At 55.5% G+C, this 21,753-nt stretch overlaps 2 protein-coding genes across 3 annotated transcripts; both read right to left on the bottom strand.

The window, feature by feature from the left end:
* RCCD1 (RCC1 domain containing 1) lies at nucleotides 1-7,468 on the bottom strand. The gene is made up of 8 exons (XM_082832700.1): nucleotides 7,290-7,468; nucleotides 5,669-5,965; nucleotides 5,183-5,582; nucleotides 4,881-5,002; nucleotides 2,735-2,830; nucleotides 1,923-2,093; nucleotides 1,383-1,412; nucleotides 1-812 (listed from the first exon to the last, which is right to left on the bottom strand). The coding sequence occupies exons 2-8, from the start codon at nucleotides 5,841-5,843 to the stop codon at nucleotides 661-663; spliced, it is 1,146 nt and encodes a 381-aa protein (XP_082688826.1). The 5' UTR covers nucleotides 5,844-5,965; nucleotides 7,290-7,468; the 3' UTR covers nucleotides 1-660.
* An 807-nt stretch (nucleotides 7,469-8,275) lies between these two features.
* Nucleotides 8,276-21,753, bottom strand: UNC45A (unc-45 myosin chaperone A). 2 transcript variants are annotated; one of them, XM_082836185.1, is made up of 20 exons: nucleotides 21,683-21,753; nucleotides 21,296-21,457; nucleotides 21,028-21,064; nucleotides 20,556-20,731; nucleotides 18,605-18,697; nucleotides 17,949-18,116; nucleotides 16,293-16,461; nucleotides 15,871-16,041; nucleotides 14,827-14,998; nucleotides 13,780-14,080; nucleotides 12,878-12,972; nucleotides 12,502-12,643; nucleotides 11,981-12,121; nucleotides 11,652-11,779; nucleotides 11,377-11,443; nucleotides 10,787-10,900; nucleotides 10,444-10,559; nucleotides 9,478-9,595; nucleotides 9,213-9,368; nucleotides 8,276-9,090 (listed from the first exon to the last, which is right to left on the bottom strand). In XM_082836185.1, exons 1-20 carry the CDS (start codon nucleotides 21,686-21,688, stop codon nucleotides 8,833-8,835), a joined length of 2,790 nt encoding a protein of 929 aa, XP_082692311.1. In that variant the 5' UTR covers nucleotides 21,689-21,753; the 3' UTR covers nucleotides 8,276-8,832. The 2 variants fall into 2 exon arrangements, with proteins under 2 accessions (XP_082692311.1, XP_082692310.1); XM_082836184.1 differs by having other exon boundaries at nucleotides 21,638-21,711.

Here is a 21,753-nt window from a genome sequence, read left to right on the forward strand (position 1 = left end):
AGATGAATCATACAGTGCTGATGAAAAAACAAGACATAAAAGAACATACACAGAATGATTCTATTTACCTAAAGTTCAAAAGCAGACAAATTATATTGTATAAAGATGCATACAAGGAATGGTATGAGACAAAATGAAAACAGGTATGTGAATAACAAAAGAAGATGACCTCTAGTGGTTCCCAATCTTAGCACTACCTCCAAATCACCGGGGGTGGGGCAGCCTAAAAAATCTACCCACATCTAGGTTCCACACCCCTAAGTTCTGATTTCATTGTGTCTGCGATGCTGGCTTTAGGCATCCAGTTTCAAATCTCCAGGTGTTTCTTTCTTTTCCTTTTTTTTTTTGGGCCACACTGTGCCACGCGGCTTGTGTGATCTTAGTTCCCAGACTGGGGATTGAACCCGTGCCCTAGGCAGTGAAAGGGCAGAGTCCTAACCACTGGACCGCCAGGGAGTTCCCTCCAGGTGTTTCTAATGGGAAGACAAAGTTGAGGATGCTGCCTGCTCTAAGGTGGAACAAGAGGGCTGTGATAGAGAAGGCCAAATGTGGGGCCTCTGGGGTGCTGGCAATGGTTTTCCTTGACCTGGGGGGAGTTTCACAGGTGTTAGCTTCATAATTTTTCACTCTACATTTATTTTATGCCCTTATCTATACATGTCAGCTCTTCTCTTTTTCCACAGCATACACATAGGTGTTCCAGGGCCCACAGCTCACGGTCCTTACTTGGAGTTGCTTATCTACAAAGTACTTCACACGGCAGGGCCGATCCAAGCTGGTCGTGTCTTTGTGGCCAAGCTGTCCATATTTACCTAAAGTGAAATGAGCTGCTTTGCCATCCTCTCCACTGGGCCTTGTGGCTTTTCCCCTCCAGGAAGGAAAAACAGCCGATTGACTGAAGTGCTGGGCTTAAGCCACCAGTCTGCTGGTGTCTGCTCTGTGAATTCAGGAGACCAGAACCACAGAGCCTCCAGGACCAGGCAATTCCACAGGTCCCCAAGAGGCAAGATGCTCCTCCAGGCTCCCCACTTCTAAGCTCAGATGTTCAGAGCAGAGATTTTTATTTTATCTTTTTCTCTACCCAGTGCCAGACCAAAAGATGTTTCATGACTGCTGGCTAAATATTCCCTTAAGACAAATACCTTTTCAGAAAGGTAGATGGGAAATACTGACATGTTGTCCTATTTCTCTCTTGTCTGGTCTCTGCCCCTCTTAGTGTGCCTAGATCTGTTCCAGAGAAGGGAGTAGAGAGCTTTTCAGTCCCAATGGTCAGGCCGAGTCCCCTGCTTCCACTTCTCTGCATGGCTGTTGTCACCTGCCCTCTACTCCCAGGTCTTTCCTCCCCTTGGTTTAAGCATCACAAAAGCAAACCTTTTACTTACCCCAGCCCCAGGTGTAGAGGTCCCCCGTTCCTGCAACCAAAGGACAGCAAAAGGACAGTAAGGGGCTGACACCACTGCTCTTTGACTAGGCATTTGTCCAGCTCGGCCTGCCAGCATGTTCTGGTCACCACGAGACTTACTTGGCATAGCAAACGTATCCTCTCTCTCTTTAACAACTGTCTAGTCACATTTGGGGTGATAAAGGATCCAAACTGAAAAAGTTCACCTCCCTATATGCGGACTGATTGGCCTGCAACTGACAGCTGCTGAGTTTAGGACAGCCCTGCTGTCAGACGAAAGGCTGGCAACACTAGCCTCCCTCCAGAAGGAAGAACCTTCGGGGCCTGACAGGCTGGGGAGCCACTGTTAAAGCCCCGTGGGAGTGTACTGAGTGGGGCAGCTACTCAGTACATGTCAAAGATGCTTAATTAAAATGGTAGTTGTTTAGGTGACCACACCCTTTTCTGTAGCCACCAGCTAGAGAGCGGGGTGGAGGGACCTCCCGCTCCATCCTGAACCAGCCTACCCAGCCCCACTCACTTGTCACCACCGCTGTGTGCCGGGATCCACAGCTGGCCTTGACTGCATCTGAGCCCAGGGGGAGGTCCAGTAAAGCCGGGAAGGGCTGGACAGCTATGAAGGGCACGGGGGCTCCATCCTCACCCCCGGCTACTGTCTTCACTTCAGAACCATCTTCATTCAGTCCTGAGGCTTCAGAGAAGTAATAAGAGTGATGATGATAATGATGCTGAACACTCAGCGCTGATCTAAACCTCATTCATATACTGACTCACTCACTACAACAGCTGACACACTTGCTCTAGCTCCAGAGCCATCGCTCCCAACCCCACATTCCCTGGGAAGTGCTGGAGTTGACAGGTTTGTGGGGCATGTAGTGCTGACACTGGCATCAGCCTTGCCGTGCTCCCTCTCATAAGGGGCTCAGAGTCCTTCATTGTGTCCTGGGGTCCCAAGGATGCCACGTACCCTTTTGAGCACTGTAGCTCTCAGGCCAACAATATGGCCAGGAGTCAGGAATGAGAGAAACGTGTGGAAATCAAGAATTGACCCTCACCAACAGACTTATGGTTGCCAAGGAGGAGGGGGGTGGGGGAGGGATGGATTGGGAGTTTGGGATTAGCAGATGTCAACTATTATATATAAATGGATAAACAAGGTCCTACTGTGTAGCATAGGGAACTGTATGCAATATGCTGTGATAAACCATAATGGAAAAGAATATGTATACATGTATGTATAACTGAATCATTTTCTCATACAGCAGAAATTAACACAACATAAATCAACTATACTTCAATAAAATATATCAAAAAAAAAGAATTGACTCTCACCTTCTGCGGTTGTCTTTCCATCCTCTGCCAGGCTCTTGGTGGGCAGGGCCAGCTGCCCTGATTCATTCCAGCCCCAGATATAAATATCCCCAGCCTCTGAAAGAGAGATAAAGGGGCCCCATTAACAGACTGTGTTCGCCCCCTCCACCTCCTAAGCATGGGCATCCATCCAGACTCCACTACACCCCACTAGTTCCCTAAAGACAACTCCTGCCTGCCCTGCCCAAGTCAGCACTCCAGGCAGAGTGCTTTCCTCAGGGCCCAGCAGCTTCCTTGTCTCAACAGGGCCCCTTCCCCCTTAAGTGCCTTCAGGTCACCCTATTCTTAAAGGAAGTCTCTGCTGGCTCTTCCTCTCCACTTTCATTTTTTCCTTTTTTGTTAAATTGCACCCCCCACTCCCCCCGCGTGCAGTTTGGAAATGTGGCCCTGGAAGTTCCCCAGTGGTCTTTTTTTCACATCCACTGAGCCCAGGCCCCTTTCGTCAGCCCTACCTGCCACCTGTCCTACTGAAGGCCTTTTAAAAAACTGTTGTTTTAACTGAGGTGGTATTGGTTTATAACATTATATAAGTTTCATGTGTACAGCATTATATTTTGACTTCTGTATGCACTACAGTGTGCTTATCACCAAGAGGCTAGTTTTCATCTGTCACCATCCAGCCAACCCCCTTTACCCATTGCACCCTCCCCCTCCCCCGGAGGCCTCTGGAAGCTCTCACAACACTGGAGTTGGTTGATTAGAGCAACAGCCCTATGCTAAAAATTCACTAACAGCAGTGGCTAATTTTTATCAAGTGCTTATTCTGTGCCACTGTTTTAAGCACAATATCCCCATTTTATTCAAGAGAAAACTTGAGGCACAGAGAGGTTCGGTGCTCTGCCCAAGATCACGAGGGGCAGGGTGATGATTTGAACCTGGGAGGTCTGGTCTGAAGCATCTTCTCTTTAATTGCATACCTTCCCAGCTTCATGCAACTCAGTTGTTTCACAGGAACTTGGAGTCAGCTCCTGCCCAATGAAAGCCAGCTGGGGACTAGTTGGGGCCACTGACCCTAAAACTGGGCCTGTGCAGATGTCCAGTGGATGGCCTTTTGATGTCAGAGGGCTGGAAAACTCCACCCTCAGATCATGCTAAGTGCCTCCACTTTTTTGTTTTGGCTACACTGCGCGGCTTGTGGGATCTTAGTTCCCCAACCAGGGACTGAACCAGGGCCCCTGAAGTGAAAGTGCCGAGTCCTAACCACTGGACCGCCAGGGAATTCCCAAAGCGCCTCCATTTTGAATATGCAGACGCATGTGACCCAGATATGCCTACTCAGAACACTGATTACCTCACCTTCTTCCCTACCTCCAATCACCTTTCCCCACGCCTAAGACCACCCTGCTTATCCCATAAATACCCCAACTCCCTTCAGGGAGGCAGATCTGAGACTTATTATTCTCCCATTTCCTCGCTTGGCTGCCTTGTGAACAAAGTGTTTCTTGGCTGTAAACCTGGCATCTCAGCGTCTAGCTTGCTGCATATCAGGACCTGGTCGGTAATGATATAAGTGGAGGCCAGAGCCCCAAATGCAGATCCTTGCAAAGATCATTTGCTCCCAGCTGCACCCAACAGCCTAGAGATCAGCTACACCTGGATCACCTGCCAGAGTGGTGAACACAATCTAAAGTGAAACTCCTCATTCTGGTCCTGGGTCACCAGCCATGGCACCACCAGAGCTCACACTCACCATCATCATCCTCCCGGTGGGCATCCAAGTGTCCACTGTGTGCCACACATCACGGCCACCCGGGCAACTGCTGCTTTTTTTTTCTCCTTAGCTCGGTTGCCCCTCACCCCTTCATTCTCCCTTGGGGAGTATTTTAGAAAGACAGCCCTGGCTGGAGGCAGACGGAGGGGAGGGGTAGTGAGACCAGTAACAGAAGACAGGAAACAACTGTGACAGTCCGGGTGCGAGTGGGTGATGGTGGCAGCAGAGGGGCTGAATCTGAGAGGCGTTAGGGAGTCATGAATGACTGGGCTGGCTGATGTGGGAGGAGCTTGGGAGGAGGCCCGGCTAGGGCACCCATCAATTTGCGAGAGAAGGAGAAAGGTTTGGAGCCTACGAGACCTTGAGCTGGTTTTGGAAAAGCACTAGGTCACTCACCACTCACACACAGAGAGTGCCAGCCACCTGCGGCCACCTCAGCCATGGTTAGGCCCTGCAGTGCCTGCAGCAGCCTCGGCTCCGGCTCTGCCTCCAGAGTCCCGTGGCCCAGCTGTCCGTGCCTGAGCAAGGGAGACCCTAGTCAACTACACCAAGGGGTCTCCTTCCCCTTCCCTCCCCTTCCCTCCCCAATTGCTCACTCCTGCCCCCTGTATGCTCACCTCCCACTCCGAGCCACATTTACCCGCACCCCCCCACCCCCACCCCGTCATCGCCGCAAAAGCCCAGCCGGCCCACCTCACCTGCCCCCGCCCCAGGAGAACACCTGGCCCGCCGCGTCCAGCAGCAACGCGTGCTCAGCGCCCAGCTCCAGCCGGCGCGCCCGCAGTGTCGGGGCCAGAGGCCGGTAGAAGGGCGGCCGCGGGCTCACGTAGGCGCGAGCGCAGGGCAGCAGCGGCAGCGGCCCAGCCTGGGTCTCATCGCCGACCGGTCCATCTTCCCGCTCGGCCTCCGGCACGGTCTGGGCCCACAGGGGCTCCCCGCGCAGCGCCGAACCGGGCGCCCAGGCCTGCAGCTCCGTCCCGGCCCCGGGTCCCGGCCCCGCGCGCAGCACCACCAGGAGCTCCTCCGACGCCCACGCGTCCCTGCAGCCGCCCGCCGCTCCGACCGCGAAGCCAGACAGCTCCACCCGGCCTCCTTCACCTGCGGGGGCCGGAGAGCTGGGTGGGGAGGGGGCGGGACACGCACCCGGGGCTGGGGTCAGGATGGGGCCGGAAGGAGGTGCTCACGGGTCACGAAGGCGGTGTAGCTCCAGCTCGCGCTCACGCGGCAGACATCGAGGCCCGCGCCTGGCGCCCTCAGAGGCTCGGGGCTGTGTACCTGGCGCCCGCGCCCCGAGCCCAGCGCCTGCCCGAAGCCGCAGAAACCGAAGCCGAACCAGGCCCCGCGACGCTCCTCGGCCATGCCCGGCAGCGCCCTCTGCTGGCTGCGACCTGGCTGCGGCGGCCGGCGGGACGGAGGGTTAAGGCTAGAACTCGAAGAGATTCTTCCAGATGAGCCCTTGCGGTACACTGAAGCTGCCTCACCTGTAAAATGGGGGAAATGCCATCCTCCTAACCACAGAGGCAGACGATGTGCGTTCCACCAACATTCGCTGAGCGGGAGCCTTGGCTAAAGTCCTGCCAGATTTAGGAAGATTCTGAGCTGTCTAGAGTGGGGCACTTTTCCTGCCTTCCCTTTTGACTCGAGCAAGTTCGCTGTCCCACAGATTGGGCACGAGGTATTTAAATGGCTTCTCTCTTAGGCGTTGGACTAGGATCTGAGTCCCTCCCCCTCCAAATTCCCAATGCCAGGCACATTATCCCATGTAATCTTGGGAACTAGAATTGCCCCCATTTGACAGCGGAGACTCCCAGAGAAAGTAACCCTTACACAATCACATAGCTTAGGACCCAGCGGGGCAGAAGGCTGAACTCAAGGCTCATCATTTCCACATACAGTGCTCTTCCCACCAGTGGAAGGCAGAGCATTTGAGAGACAATGCCCTGTACGGGTTAGGACCAGTTCCAGGGTTCACATGTTTGCCTCTGCAGCTACCAGTGCCTGTGTCCTCAGCCAATTTACTTAAACTCTCTCAATCCAATTCAATTTCTTCAGTTTCACAAAGCTGGGGAGTAGGAGAGGTGATGTTTGTACGTACCTTGTAGAATTATTTGGAACAGATGCAAATAAAGGGTTCAAGTGTTGGCGCCTACCATGGCAAGCACACGGTATCAGCTTATTAAGTCCAGTACTTAGAATTGATAAAAATGACCACTGGATTTTCAGGGACCTATATAAACACAATTTCAACTGGACCTTATCTAGTCATTTATTCGTTCCACATGCATTTATTGATCCCTTAGGCTAAGTCATTGAGAAGGACCGATGTCTACTTCCAAGGAGCTCACGCATAAATGGGGAGACAAACGCACAGTCGAGTGGCACGGTAAGGCCACTTTTTCCGTACAGCATGTTCGACTTGATCAGAATTTCACTGGCATTTTCAAGCCTGTGAAGTCAGGTCCTGGATCTCTCCTTGACCCGGGCCTGGGCTCCTACCCCTTCCGGGTCAAATCCCAGCCCTAGTAAGCCTCTGACCTTAATCTTGACCCTGTGCCCTCCACCGCCTCAGGCAGCTCCTTCCGATGGGCAGTCTTGAGGGAGGAGGAAAGGCCGGGGCGCAGGGCGGCCACCCAGGAACGAGTCACCACCCAGCCCAGGACCTGGCTGGCAGCCGCAAGGAGGAAAGGTTTGAAGAGCCGCGCCCTGAGCGAGGCGCCCATTGGCTGCCGCCGCCTCCCCGGGGCCAATCACCAGAGAGAGGGGTGATGTCACCGCGCGGGGAGGACAGCCTTGGGACAAGCTCACCTCGGTTCCGGCGATCCCCGCCGCGGCCTGTCCAGTCCCAGCTCGATCAAACCGGTCCCAAGGCCTACGCTAGGCCGCTGCGGCCTCCGGCGGGGAGTGGGCGAAACCTTCGGTGGGCGTGGGCTCGTTGGGCCAGATGGTCCCGTCCTCCGCAGGCACGCGCGGGGCCGCGGAGTCAGTATTAGAAACACTTGGGGGACGATCAGAAAGAACTAAGGGGTTGGCGACAAGCGACCCCAGTGACGGGCGCCGCCTGTCAGTCCTCTCTGTCTGAGATGGCGGCAGCTATTTAATGGACACGCGCGGGCCTGAGGCCCTAGAAGCAGCACCCGAATTAGGCGGGTGCTGGGCAGCTTTTACCTTCCATTGGCTCAGGATCTGTCACTTACCTCCGTTAAGCCAATGAGAGTCAAGCTGGGCTTAGTCCGCGCTGCAGAGAGCGGAAGCAGGCTCTCAAGGGACCACCCGCCCAGGCAGGTGGGGATGCCCGCATCCGTCCAAGCTTAGCTCCAACCCCGCCCAGCTACTGGAGCTTCCCTCAGGGCTTTCCCACTCCCATATCCCGAGCTCTGCCTGACTGGAGGTCACTGAAAACTCTCAATACAAAGGAAGAAGTGGGCTTCCATAGTGGCACAGTGGTTAAAGAATCCACCTGCCAATGCAGGGGACACGGGTTCAAGCCCTGGTCCAGGAAGATCCCACATGCGGCGGAGCAACTAAGCCCGTGCGCCACAACTACTGAGCCTGCGCTCTACAGCCCCTGAGTTACAACTACTGAGCCCGCGTGCCTGGAGCCTGTGCTCCGCCACAAGAAAAAGCCACCGCAATGAGAAGCCCGCGCGCCGCAACGAAGAGTAGCCGCCGTTAGCCCCCGTTCACTGCAACTAGAGAAAGCCTACACAGCAAGGAAGACCCCAAAGCAGCCATAAATAAATAAAGGCAGAAGTATTGAAAAGCCTAATGCATGTGTTTCCATGCGACTGGATACTTTATTGATTTGCTTACATTTACCCTTTGGCCCTCTACAAGGATTAAAAGGCAATTCAGCGGGCCCTGGGGTGGGAATTCATTGGATTCCTTCCACAGAGGTGGCTGTGCTGCTGAAAAGCTGCCCACACGCTCAGCCATGCCCAGCTCCTGCTCCACGCTCTGGCCCACAGCCAGCCCTCCCTGCCCACTGACTGGGCACATATTTGAGTTCCACACACTTTTTATTAGAGGATGAGGAGTGTGCCAGCAGGCTCAGGTGAGGCTCACAGCTGGTGAGGCTCACAGCTGGATCCTTCCCAGTGCAGGGAATCCACAGGCTGAGTTAGGACGCACCTTCCCCGTTCCCAGCTGTCTAAGTAGTACAGGAAAAGTTCCCTGCTGCGTGAGGCTGGAGGCAGTGCTGGCAGAGCAGGGCTGTGAACGTGGCCCCTGACTCAGAACAGAGGACATCAAAGGGCAGCTGGGCAGGAGACACCCCAGCACCCACCAGCCAAGGCCATGTCTGTCCTCGCTCCCTGTGCTGCGATAGGTAGCGTGTGTGAGAGGCAGGTCCTCACTTTCCATCCTGGCTGGGTCTGATAAGCCCATATTCCACTGCTTTCCTTAGACAAGAGGCGGCAGCCCTCATGACTGGGCTCTCCTTGCCCTTAGCCAGCACTGACAGGATCTCCAGCATCTCGCTCTCCATCAGGGTGCTGGCAATCTCACTCGAGGCCTCCACCATGTTCAACACCACCACAGCGCCCCGGTGCTGTAGCTCCTGGTTGGGGCTCAGAAGCAGGGCCTGCAGGATCTCCAGCCAGTGTGTGGTCTGCAGGAAACAGGGCAGCGTGACCACCGAGCATCAGGGAACCCTGGCAGGGCACTCACTTACACACCCTGGCTGGGGGCTCCTGGCCCACCTCCCCTGCCCCACCAAGAAGGGGCACTGACCACTTGGGGGATGCGGCTGCAGAGCGAGGGCCGCGTGGAGGTGAGCATGGCCAGGCCCCCAGCAGCCGCCCGCCGTAGCAGCTCGTCGTCCTCTCCACTGTACAGCACCAGCAGCTTCAGCCGGTCACTGCCCGTGGCTTCAAAGAGATCCTGCACCTGTGGCCGGAAGCGGGGAGTGCACCAGGTTAGCTGGGGCAAAGGCCAGTCAGGGACAGGTACTTCTGCGTGCCTGCCTGCCATGACCGCCTCCTGGACCAACCCTCACCTCCGTGCTCATGGCCAAGTTACACATGCACTCGGTGGCTGCCCGGCGGATCATCTCATGCTCCTCAAACATGTAGCCCTCAATCATGGGCACAGCCCTTTCCTTCAGGATCTTCTGCCTGTGGGGCCAAGGGTGGAGGGTCGGCATCACCAGAGCGCTGGCATCCATCACCCCCACCCGTTTCCCCACACAATCAAACCCGGGGCCAAGGATTTCCTTGGGCAATATCCAAAGACCCTCCTGCACCAGGGATGAAACCACCAGGCAGTAGTTTCCAGCCTTCTAACTGGGCCTAGGAAATAGCACAGGACCTTGGGAAATGCTCTAAAGTAGGAGTTAGGAGACCCAGGTGGTGATGATGGCAATGCTAACACCTAACTTTCGAGCCCTCACCCTGACCCAGCACTCGGACTACCTTACTTAATCCTCGCTACAGCCCTACAGTGAAGGTGCAGGTGTGATTATCATTATTACTATTTTGCAGAAGAGGAGACTGAGTGGCCCAAGGTCACAATCAGCAGTAACAGCTCATCTGTGCTGCTTGGGCACATTGCCAGGGCCCATGTAGTAAATGCTTTTACACGTATTTTCTCATTTAGTCCTCCTCGCTGCCCCTCCACGAGCTAGGTACTCTAGCCACCCTATTTCACAGAGGGGGAAACTGAGGCACAGAGGGATTAAGTTACTTGTGAGGTTATACACTAATAAACAGTGAACCCAGGATTTGAACCCAGGCAGCCTGACTCCAGGGTCTGCGCTGTCATCGCCCAGTCCCTTGCTATCTCACGGGACACTGCACAAGTCACGCCTCTCAGCCTGTCTCCTCCGCGGTAAGGTGCAGAGGAGTCACCATGAGGAGCAAAGAAGTGAGTGACTGGTGAGTGCTTTCCACGCTGTAAAGCGCTTTCCTGGGGATGGTCCAAACCATGATGCCCTGCCCAGGCCCCACATCCCAAGGGACCTTACCGGAGCCTCTCGCTGATCCCTGCCAGGTTTGTTAGAGCCATGAGTGCCTCAAAGTTCTGCAGGCCGGAGCAGTTGAGGTGCAGGAGAGAGACGAGGGGCCGGACCACCTCGTAGATCTGCGATACGCACCCACCTGTCAGGGCTATGCGCCCCAGCTCCCCCAACCCCACCAGCCCTGCAGATGGGAGGGAGTCCAGCCCCAAAAAGAAGCCTGCCCTTCCCACCCCCAGGGCTCAGCAAAGCTGACACTTCCCCAAGGAGGAGCCGCAGCTCGGGTCAAAGGCCATCAGGGCCCTGTGAGGGGGTGGAGGACAGGCCAGCGCTCGGGGAGAAAGACACGCACCCGCTCACCGGGAAAGGTCATCTCTGGGTTGGAGGTGATGGTGAGCTTGGCAAGAGCCTGGGCTGCCTTCGTCTGCCCCACGTCAGTGCCTTCCAGGGCCAGCGGGAGCAGAGCCTGTAGGGACAAGCCCATCAGTGTCCAAGATGTGCCCAGGAACATAAGGCCCAAACCACGAGGCTCTGAGGCCCTGACTGTGCTGCCCTCACCCTTCCCCGCCATTCTCTCCCCAGGCTTGACAATGATACTCCCACTCCCACCCTCTCATCTCTCTGAGGCCTCCCAGTAAGCTACCCAAACACTTCCCGAAACAACTATTAAGGGACAGATGTGGATTGTGCCCGGCACCAGAGCCATGGAGGTCAATGACACAAGGGAAAGGAGGAGAGCTCAGGACCCTAATAGGCACAAAGTCCGGGGCTCTAAAAACCCTCCCCCACCCCCGGCCCCCAGCATCTCTCTCTCAGCAGGAAGACATTCCTGCTGGTCGCTAATAATACTTCTCCGTCCCACACCCAACACTGATCTCTGGTGTAGCAGCCACTCAGTGATGTTTTATATGCCATCGGGAAGGAGTCTGTAAGCCCGCTTACCTTGCCCCCTCCCTGAGCAACCACGGTGCCGCGGTCCTCGAACTCCTCCACCAAAGCCAGGAAGACCCTGTGGGGAGAAGGCTGTGCTGGACGGGCCGGCCCGGGCTCTGGCAGGCAGACCCTCCACTCCTGGGCTCAGCAAAAGAAGGACGCCATGCGGGTGGCCCCCTGCTCTGAGGGGCCCACGGCACCAGGACCTGCTCCCGCTGCAGTTCCATCAGCAGCCTGGAGGCTGACAGGCTGCAGCAGGTCTGGTGTAGCTGGGGCAGGCTCACCTGGAGAGCAGCTCCCTGCAGGAACTGGTCAGCACAGGGCTCTCGGTCTTCACCATGCACGTCATGGCCGACACCACGCCAGCCGCCAGCAGCTTCTTAACCCGAGCCCGCACGAAACTCGGTTTGTCCTGGGGGAGGAGGCAGCTGAGCACAGGGGCCTCGGCCGATTAGGCAGGGAAAGGGGAACCCTCCTCACGGCACAAATTGATGAGCATGAAAACAAAGGGAAGGAACCCGCTTAAACAGAAGGCTCATCTGCTGTGGATGTCTCGGGTCAACTGGTCCCAGTGACATGGAGGCCCCCAAACCCCTCCTAGCAGCCCCCTCACCTTGGGGTGCTGCTCGGGCACGTGCTGCTTGGCATACTTGGCCAGCTCCACCATCTTGGGGTCCGGCTCCTCGTAGTCGTAGCTATTGGTGCAGTTCACCAGCGCCGAGGCCACTGCAAAGAGCACCGACCTCTCCTCGGACTGCCGGGGGCAGAGGGGCCATCAGCGGCCATCCCGGGGGGAACAGCAGCACCGGGATAAGCGCTGCCCAGGCTCCCAGTTCTACCCTCAGCTGGACCATGTGGGCACCAGGATGAATCTGGGCACCGCCAAGGCCCGAGGGTGGCCCCAGACTTTGGGAGCTCACACACTTGACCACCCCAACTCCTCCTAAGAGATTGTCCTTTCCGACCCTGCTGGCGCAGGCCAGTACACCCAGGCCACACAGAGCGGCCACTCGGGCTACCAGCCCCCCTCTCCGTGGGGTCACAAAAGCCATTGGCTAAGACCTGCCAAGAAAGCCCCGTAAGCTCTAACCCTAGACAGTGTCCCCGGACGACTGCAGGAACCCATGGAGCTACCTTGCTGAGCTGGAACAGAGCCTTCAGCGCAGCCTCATCCTCCACAAACTCCTCCTTCACATCGGCATCGAAGGTAAGGTAGGCCAGACCCTCCACCGCCCAGCGCCGAGTGCCCGCATCGATCTGGTCATTGCACAGCCACCTGGGGGCATGCAGGGCACAGATGACCATCAGAAAGGTGGGGGGACAGGAGGGGTACACCAGGACCAAGGGGGAAAAGCCAGGGGCTGGGGCATCCCCGCCACAGACAGAAGCAGTTCACGCAGCAGCGCAGGAGGGTCTGCCTGGGGGAGGACAGGGCAGTGAGGAGGCCCCACCCTCCTCTTTTGAGGTCTGGCTGACAGGTCGGGAGCCACAACAGTGCTAAATGACTCACTTTCGACACTGCTTGGCCAGTTTGAGCGTGGAGCCTTCAGCAAACTGCTTCATGCTAAAGTCAGTCCCTCCGGCCGAGCCGAGCTTACAGAGTCCCTGGTGGAAGAGGTGAGAACCAGCTGTTGGCCGAGGGACGGAGGCAGAGCAGGGCTCCTCCACAGCTGGCGTGGGCTCCCCCCCGGGCACTCTGTCAGGCTCTCTGGAGGCCATGCACACCGCCACCAGGTTACCACCTGGAGCACCGGGCAGCAAAATCACCTACTGGGGTGGCCACGTGACATGGCATCTGGTAGAGACTGACGTATTGACCACCGTGCTGGCCTGGGCCCCAACCCCGCCCGATCACACTGGGATTTGCTCTTTCTTTCCACGTCATAGAAGGAAGCTCTTTACAGATGGAGCTAAGATCCATGTGGGGAGAAGATGGGTACCTTGGCCCAGGCCAGGATCCTCACGGAATGGAGAAACCCAGGACTAAGTGCTCCAAGGAGGAGGACCAGCTTCCTCAAGGTGCAGGGCTGCAACAGGCCCAGGGAGGCCAGGTAGTCCCCACACCACCTGCTCCTGGGGCCGCCTGCTGGCCCAGCCTGTCCACACAGCCCTCTGACCCGCCTGCCCAGTGTGTCCTCCATCGTCTCCTCCTGGAGCCGCTCCCACTGCCCGCAGGGGGCAGCCCGGGCCGCCCTGCATTCTCAGGTGTCCTCTCTGTACGAGGCTCATCTCTCTGACCCGACCATGAGCCCTGTGGTAGTAGGAGCCAGGGCCCCTGCCTCCGGCCTCGACAAGGCCCTGCACGTCCCATACTGTCACCCAGCGTGTGCTGGTGCTGCACCCTGAGACACCAGCCAGCCCGGGGCCCCTGCCTGGCTGCCCGCTTGCCCAGCCCAGGCCCGCCCGTCTCACCACCAGCGCCCGGATGCGGATGCTGTCCTTCTCGCCCCGCCTGTACAGGTCCTTCAGCAGCGAGACGCCGTTGGCCGTGATAAACGAGGCCCGCCTGGCCTTGCCGGCTGCATGGATCAGGGCCTCCACGGCCACCAGCTGCTCCTCCTCCTGCTCCGAGGCACATAGAGCGATCACACTCTCCATGACGCCACTCAGCTCCAGGGCCCGGTTGCCGGCATCACACGGGCCCTGCAGGAGGCAGGACACCGTCTGGAGGGCCCGCAGCTTCCCAGCCAGCCCTTGGCCCTCAAACCAGCTCCTGAGGGGTACAGGGTGGCAGCTGTCACATCAAAGCCAGCATAAGGGGACTCTCCTTCCCTCCCTTCCCCTCCACTGGCCGGGCATCTGCACTACTTGGGCAGCAACAGCAAGAAAAGCTGCCGGCATTCCCTGGTGGTCCAGTGGTTAGGATTCTGGGCTTTCACTGCCGGGGGGGCCCGGGTTTGATCCCTGGTCGGGGAATTAAGATTCCATAAGCTGCGTGGAGCAGTCAAAAGAAAAGAAGAAGAAGAAAAGAAAAACTGCCAATGGGAAGACGAGGACCTCCTCTGGATGGCAGTCGCTGGCGTTCTTTATCAAGGCTTTCATTCGAGCCTCCCCTGATGACACGCCACCTAATGTAGGTCACTCTCACTCACACCACCTTGTTGTCTCCTTCCCTGTACTAAGATCTGAACTTGTGCTGCTTATTTCCTGACTTGTCTTCTCCTAGCTGTGAGCTCCTTAAGGACTGTCATGCTGCACTGCTGTGTCAGAACGGACACACAGTAAGTGCTCAGTGAACACTATGTGCTTGAGGACATTTGTTGCGCTAGAGAACTGATTTGAGAAAGAATGTCCCTGGGGAGGTCACTCTGGAACAAGATGTGGCCCTTGGGACCACCCTGTCTGGCCCCAGCTCGTCTTCCCCAAGGCTGCTCTCCTTGTGGGAAACCTTTCACTGCTGTCCCTCCCCAAAGAGTCAGAACTCTCGCAGGAACCCTGGCAATAGGAGGCTTCCCTTACTTGATGTAGTTTTCACAGAGTCGGTGGAAGTTCTCCCTCTCGGCATCACACTTCAGGTCATCGAAGAGCTTGCTGAGGAGAATGGAGGCACTCATACGGCTGTTTGCTGTCACTGTGAGCTCCCCGGGAGGGTCCTGCACGGAGCCCCCCACCTCCAGAATCTTTTTCAGACCTGAAAAGACACCCTATTTAGACAGCAGAACATGAGTTCCAACCCCTATAAGCAAAGGGAAGAGGTTTCCTGGGAAATGCATGCAAAGGCAGGACCACTCTCGCCCGAGGTCAGAGTGCAGACAGGCTCACAGAAGCTGGTGGGCTGGGGGCAGGCGTGGGGTCAGGCAAGGACCTCAGAAGTAAGGTCTGCATGCAGGCGCTGCCCGTGGGGGTGAATGCTGTAGGGTTTGGAGGTTCCTCATCTGTAAAACTGAAGGGGAAAACAACATCCACGCCTCACAGGATAATTGGGATAACAAGAAAAGACGAGTACCCAACAGATGGACTCAGGCTGGGACTTTGCCAACCCTTCCTAATTTATCTTTTAAGGGAAAAGAGCAGTATGGCTTTATATATTAAACTTGAAGAATATTCGCCCTGCATATAGAAGTAACACACACTCATTGAAAAAACTCCAGACACAGAAAGCTGACCCGGCCTCCCTGTTAACCTGCTCGTGGGCCCGCTCGACGTGCGTGCACGTGCACACGAACACGGCTAAAGGGGCCAATGTTCCCTAAGGGTACAGTGCAGGCCGCATGCACTTCAGTGCAGACACACGCTGGGTGCAATCCCTCCTGGAGACGAGCAGGCCCAGCTACCCGAGCAAGATGCAACACACACTTGATCTTTCCCTGTCTCTCTGTATTTATTTATCTATCTACCTACCTATTTATTTACTTATATGCCACGCCACAATGGCTTGCAGGAGGATCTTAGTTCCTGGAGCAGGGATCGAACGCAGGCCCTCGGCAGTGAAAGTGCAGAGTCCTAACTGCTGGACCACCAGGGAATTCCCTTTCTCTCTCCTTTTAAGACTCTATCACCTACCTTGGTCGATAACCCAGAGGGTGAGGCTGTTGTTGGGGTCCTTAGGAGACTTCCGGGGCACCACTTTAATCAGGAGGGTCAGGGCACTGTCTCGGCCTTGGCCTGAGACCCCCACCTCAGTCAGTAGCTCCAAGAGGTTACTGATGAGGACCTTCAACTCCCGGGCAGGATCTGGCAACAAGAAGACATTAGTGGGCTCTCCAGTGGCCTAGCCCCAACTTCCCCGGTAGAGTGAGGGGACCTGCAGCCTGAGCACTGGTTTCCAGCCTTCCCCGAGGCGCCCTGGCTACTTAGAACCTCGAGTAAGATACTGTCAACAAGCCGTATTCCTGAACAACCTGCGGCTGCAGCTGGCCTGGCTGGCTCAGCCCCTTCCTCTCCACGAGAGCCACACCACAGGACACAGACTTGCTTCCACTCACCCACGATGATGGCGCCTTCTTTGCCACGGAAGCCCTTCTTGACGCCTTCCTTGAGGGCATCAAACATAACCTGCAACAGGTGGCAGGCAGCCAGGGACACGGCCTGGTTTTCCACGCCCAGGATGGAGACCACCCTCCGAGTTCCCAGCACACTCAGGGTCGCCACTGTCTGGGTGGGAGAGAAGTGGGCAGAGCTTCCAGTTGGTGAAGGGCAGCCGTGGAGATCCCTAACTGGGGGTCAGAAAGGGTGGCCAGAGGGGAGAAAACATGTGGGTGAAAGAGCAGCTCCCCGTGAAAGCAAAGTGGGTCTGCTGAGGGTGAGGCCAGGGCAATGCCAGGATCATCTTGTTGGAAGGGCTTCCTAAAGAAACATTCCAGGGGACTCCCCCACTCTCTCTCTCCTCGGCTCCAATCAGAAAAGACAAGGAATACTGTGCTCTGAAGGCAGCTGCTTTGGTTCGTGTCTCCCCAGGAAGGAGAAACATAAGCCTGGACAAAGCTACCTGACTACTTGGCCCAGGGACACCTCATTCCTCCCTGATACCAACCCTGAGGTTCTGTCTACATCCTGGGGATGTGGACATACATGGAACGAACCACAAGGCCTCTACGCCCATTTCTGAGCTGGAAAAACCCCGAAGGTCTACTTGGGTCCATCCTCATTCACAACAGGGATGGGCAGGAAGGCTAGAGGAGGCAGGCGGAATTCACGTGGCTTTACCATTCCTAGTCCTGGGAGACCCAGAAATAGAGCCCGATCTTGGCCTGAAGTGTTCATAGAATGTTTCACATTTCCACCCCTGATCTAGGAACTGTGGGCTCCTCTAAAAGCAACCAAGAGTCAAGTCCCTGTTCCCTAGGTCCAGTCAGTTCAGGCAAGAACGAGAGCATGGACTTTGTGACACCGGCCTGGGGCAGGGCTGTTCTTGTTGAACCGTCTGTGCAGGACACCCACAGTCTACACTGAGAACCATCTCAGGGTCCTGCCCTACATATCTGGTCTCGATGGTAAAGTTGCTGTGGGTCACATCACTGACCACATCAAGCACTGTGAGGACCCCTGTCCAAGGGAAATGCCAGCTTGATGGTGAGGGAAGGACAGGTGCCCTGCTCTTTGCATGCAGCTTGCTTTTACCACACGGACAACGAGGGGATCAATGACCAGGTGTCTCTGTGATCTGCCGCAGGAGAGTTCCCTGGTCCGGGAAGATCCCACATGCCGCAGAGCAGTTAAGCCCGTGTGCCACAACTACAGAGCCTGTGCTCTAGAGCCCGCGAGCCACAACTACCGAAGCCCGTGCGCCTAGAGCCTGTGCTCCGCAACAAGAGAAGCCACTGCAATGAGAAGCCCGTGCACCGCAATGAAGAGTAGCCCCCTGCTCGCCGCACCTAGAGAAAGCTCGTGCACAGCAACAAAGACCCAACGCAGCCAAAAATAAAATAAATGAAAAAACAAGTGCTCAGGGTGTCAGTGGGCTGCTTTCGCTCTTCCTGGCCGCACTTTGTCCCAAACTTTGTCAGTGGTCTTTTTGTGTCATTTTAATTTTGCCTCTCGTTACGTATCTCCTTATATTTTACCTTATAAGATGAGAGGCGGAAGAGTGGGTGGACAGACAGACTGACTGAGGCAGTAACTAGACCCTTCGCCCCACCCACCCGTGACTGGTGTTCAGTGCAAATGCCGACTAGTGTGCGCAGGGCCGCCAGCATCAGGTCGGGCTCTCCCGTGTCCAGCAGGCGCTGCAAAAGCTGAACCCCGTTGCTCCGGAAGATCTTCTCAGCTCCAGCATCCTCCCGGGCCAGCACCACCAGGTTCTGAGATGCCTGCGTCAAAGGAAGTGCACATAACGTGAACACTGTACACGGCACAGGGCAGGGCGAGTAGACGCCCTGAGCTCTGGACCTCACTGCTTCCACTTAGCAGCTGAGTGACCTTGGCCATAAACTTAACCTCTGTGAACTTCAGCTTCCTCCTCTGTAAGTAGAGCAAAGAGCTTGCTCTTGGCATTGAGGGTTAGAATAAATGGAGTCCTGAGTCCCTGGCAAAGCTTGAAGGGCAGAAACAGTGCCTCAGTCACCCCTATACACCCAACTCCTAGCACAGGACCTAAGCACCAACAAGGTGCCTCGGGAACACTGGTTCCCTCTCCCTGGCTCACACTTAGGCCCCAGGCCCTCTGAGCTCCCACCCAGGCTCTGTGAGCCCAGCTGCCCGATCTAAGGAGCGACGTGCAGCAGGCCAGGCCAGCAGGGCTCCCAGGGCCAACATCAGCACACAGGGGAGTTCAGCTCCCACTCACACAGTTCCATACCTTTTGCTTTTTCTCAGTGCCTTTTTCTTGTGGGTCCAATAATATCTGAAACATCTGCTCCACTTTGGCATCCGTCGAAGACATGTAACTCACCTACGACAAATCAGCAAAGAATGTGAGGAACTGCCTCTCTTGACTGGAGACAACACATCCCCTCTTTGTTCTCTCCGGCTCCTCCCAGGGCCTGGCTCCTGACTCCGGGAGGCACAGAAGGATGCCTGGGCTTAGGCCTCGCACCAAGCTACCTTGGGCAGGAAGAGACTTGCCTGGCAGCTCCTCCCAAACTCCCGACAGCCGTTTTCTTCTCTGAGCTATTTCCCACTTGGGCAGCGGGGGCAGCACTGATGTTGAAGGCAGGGCCATTCAGAAGGGGTGGCGTCCTGTTAGCCATGAGGCAACCCACTCCCAGGGGGGCCATGTACGTTGTGGCAGCCTGGGTGCACTGCCCGTGGCGCTGAACCAGTATTTATACCTCCTGCAAGGGAGCCAGCAAGTCACGAGGTAGCTGCTGACATGCCTTTTAAGTCAAGGATTCTCTTTTTGATGTTTTTAAAAAAATAATCTGAATGACCAAGCTCATCCTAGGCCCTCTCCCTCCCTAGGGTCCTGGGTATGGACAGCAGCACATGCCTAGCATGTGTGCCGCTCCCCGCTTCTCCTCCTGCAGCCATGGCAGACGTGGTTCATGGCACAACACGTTCTCCTAGACCCAGGCAACCTGCTTCCTAATCTTTCTCAACACAGGATTCTAAGCAGCCCCAGCGGATCAGACAGAGCTGACACTGAGAATAAAATAGTCTGCTTTCCCAGGTCTCAAACTTTTGATAAGATGTTTGCCATCATATTACTTGCTTCCACTGGCTCAGAATTTTAACACCAAATTATCTGGCTAATTCAAGCTTGATAATAGTTCATGACAATCTTTAGATTATTTTCTCCTAAATTAATTTTTAAATATGTGTATCACACAATGTCTATTTAAAAAAACAACCAAATGAAGCAAAATCTCTTTTGAAAAGCCCTCTCGATCCTATTCCTTTCCCTAGCAGTCACAGTCATCATTTTGATGCACGTCTTTTAAAATATTTTTCTTTGTGTTTACATACCCAACTGTACCCATGGAAAAAACATGGTATTATTTTGAGCGCATTTGGTGGGGGGGATCATTTTAACATAAATGGTATTATACTATACATTATTATATGTTTTGTTTTTTTTTCACTTAACAAGTGTCAGCTTTCCACGTCCATATGTGTTGATCTGCCTATTCTTAGCAACTACTGCATAGGAGTCTGTAGTAAGGATGTCACTCAGTTTATTTAGCCATTCCCCTACTGCTGGGCATTTAAGCAAGTTCCAATTTTTCATTACTACAAACAAGGCTGAAACAAACAAACACACACCTGCTTGTGTACACAGGCAAGGCTTCTCTAGGGGAGACAGCAAGAAGTAAACATACTGAATCACAGGACATGCTCATTTAAAATTTTAAGATATGCTAGGGAGACGCAAGAGGGAAGAGATATGGGAATATATGTATAATTGATTCACTTTGTTATAAAGCATAAACTAACACAACACTGTAAAGCAATTATACTCCAAAGATATGCTAAAGGACTCTGCAAAGGAGCTGTACCAATTTATACCCCCTCCAGCAGTCATGAACGAGCCTACGTCCTCCCGCAACCTCACCGCTTAAATGTGTCTCCCTCCTTCTAGCAATGCGTACAAACTTTAAATGTTTGCCAAACAGACCACCAAAAAGAACAGCACCTTGCTGTTCTTTTAATTTGCTTTTACGTAACCACTGGCAAGGTTGAACATCATTCTATAAGGTCATTTGCCATCAGCATCCCCCTTCCAAAGAACTGTTTACACACGTGATCCAGATCCATTTATCAGTGCCCCTCTACCACTGGTCAATGCCTCGCTCTCTCAATTACTCACACACCTTCTCCTGAATCTGGCCCGCGATGTTCCGCAGGGCCTCCTGGAAAACTTTGTTCTTGGGCTCCAGGCTCACACATCTCTGCAGGTCAAGGACGGCCTGGTCGAGGCGGCCTAGCTTCTCTAGGGCTTGGCTCCGCCGGTAAAGTGCTTTGACATCCCCACCGTCCTTTTCAATGGCTGAGCACAAACAGGAGCTCTGTCAGCACCCATGAGGCCACCATCTCCAGGCAAGAGCAGCAGGGAAAGATCTCGAGGGGCAGAGGAAGGTGGGGGGACGGATGTGGGGCTCAGTACTTCAGCCTCAGAAAAGGTGAGGGTAGCTGCGGAAGGAAATGCCCCAGGAAGTGGGAAAGAAAAAAGGCAGATGTGTTTCAGGGGTGAAAGGAGGAGAAGAAAGTGACGGTGCAGTGGTCCCAGAATCCTTGCCCACCCCAGAAGTCCCACAGCTCCACACAAGGGCCACATTCCCCTACCTTTGGATGCCTCGGTTTCTGCTTTGTCGTAATCTTCCTGTAAGAGAAGAACAGGCCTGAGAGGCTGGTCATCTCCTTTCTCGGGCACGACTGGGCAACAAAGTTGTTTTCCTTAGTCACCAGGTCCCCCCACCACCTAGAGACCCAAAAGACGTGTAACAAGTGTGGGTGGCCTGAGAAGGCGAATGTCCAGTCGGGGCCCAAGCAGCGGCGAGGTGCGCCAACAGGAGTCCGGGCAGGCTAGGGGAAGAGCAGCCGGCTCGCTCACCAGCTTGAGGTGGCAGGCGGCCCGGTTCCGGTGCAGAATGGCCTGGTCCTGGGGCGTTGCGCCCAGACCCAGGGCTTGGGTGTAGGCCGTCAAGGCGCCTTCGTAGTCCCCGCATTTGAACAGCTCGTTGCCATCCTTCCTCAACTGTTCCACTGAGCTGGCCTGTGGAGGGAAGGGGTGGAAACGTCCGAGGTGGGCTCAGGGTGAGCCGGGGAGCTAGGGGCAGAGGAGCCTGGGGGTCGCGGGTGGGTCCCATGGAGGGCCAAGATTGAGGGAGAAGGAGGCCCGAGAATGGTCAGAGCAGGTGCGAAGTGGAGATGGCGCAGGGAGATGGGTACGCACCCCGGGGTCGGCGGGCCGGGGCTCGGGGGTCCCTGGACCACTCACGGTCATCGCGCAGCAGACGTCCCGAGCGCGCGCAGGCGCAGTCTCCGGAGAGGGGTGGGTCTAGGCTCAGG

Source organism: Leucopleurus acutus, assembly GCF_964270905.1.
Source record: "Leucopleurus acutus genome assembly, chromosome: 1".
Taxonomy (NCBI): domain Eukaryota; kingdom Metazoa; phylum Chordata; class Mammalia; order Artiodactyla; family Delphinidae; genus Leucopleurus; species Leucopleurus acutus.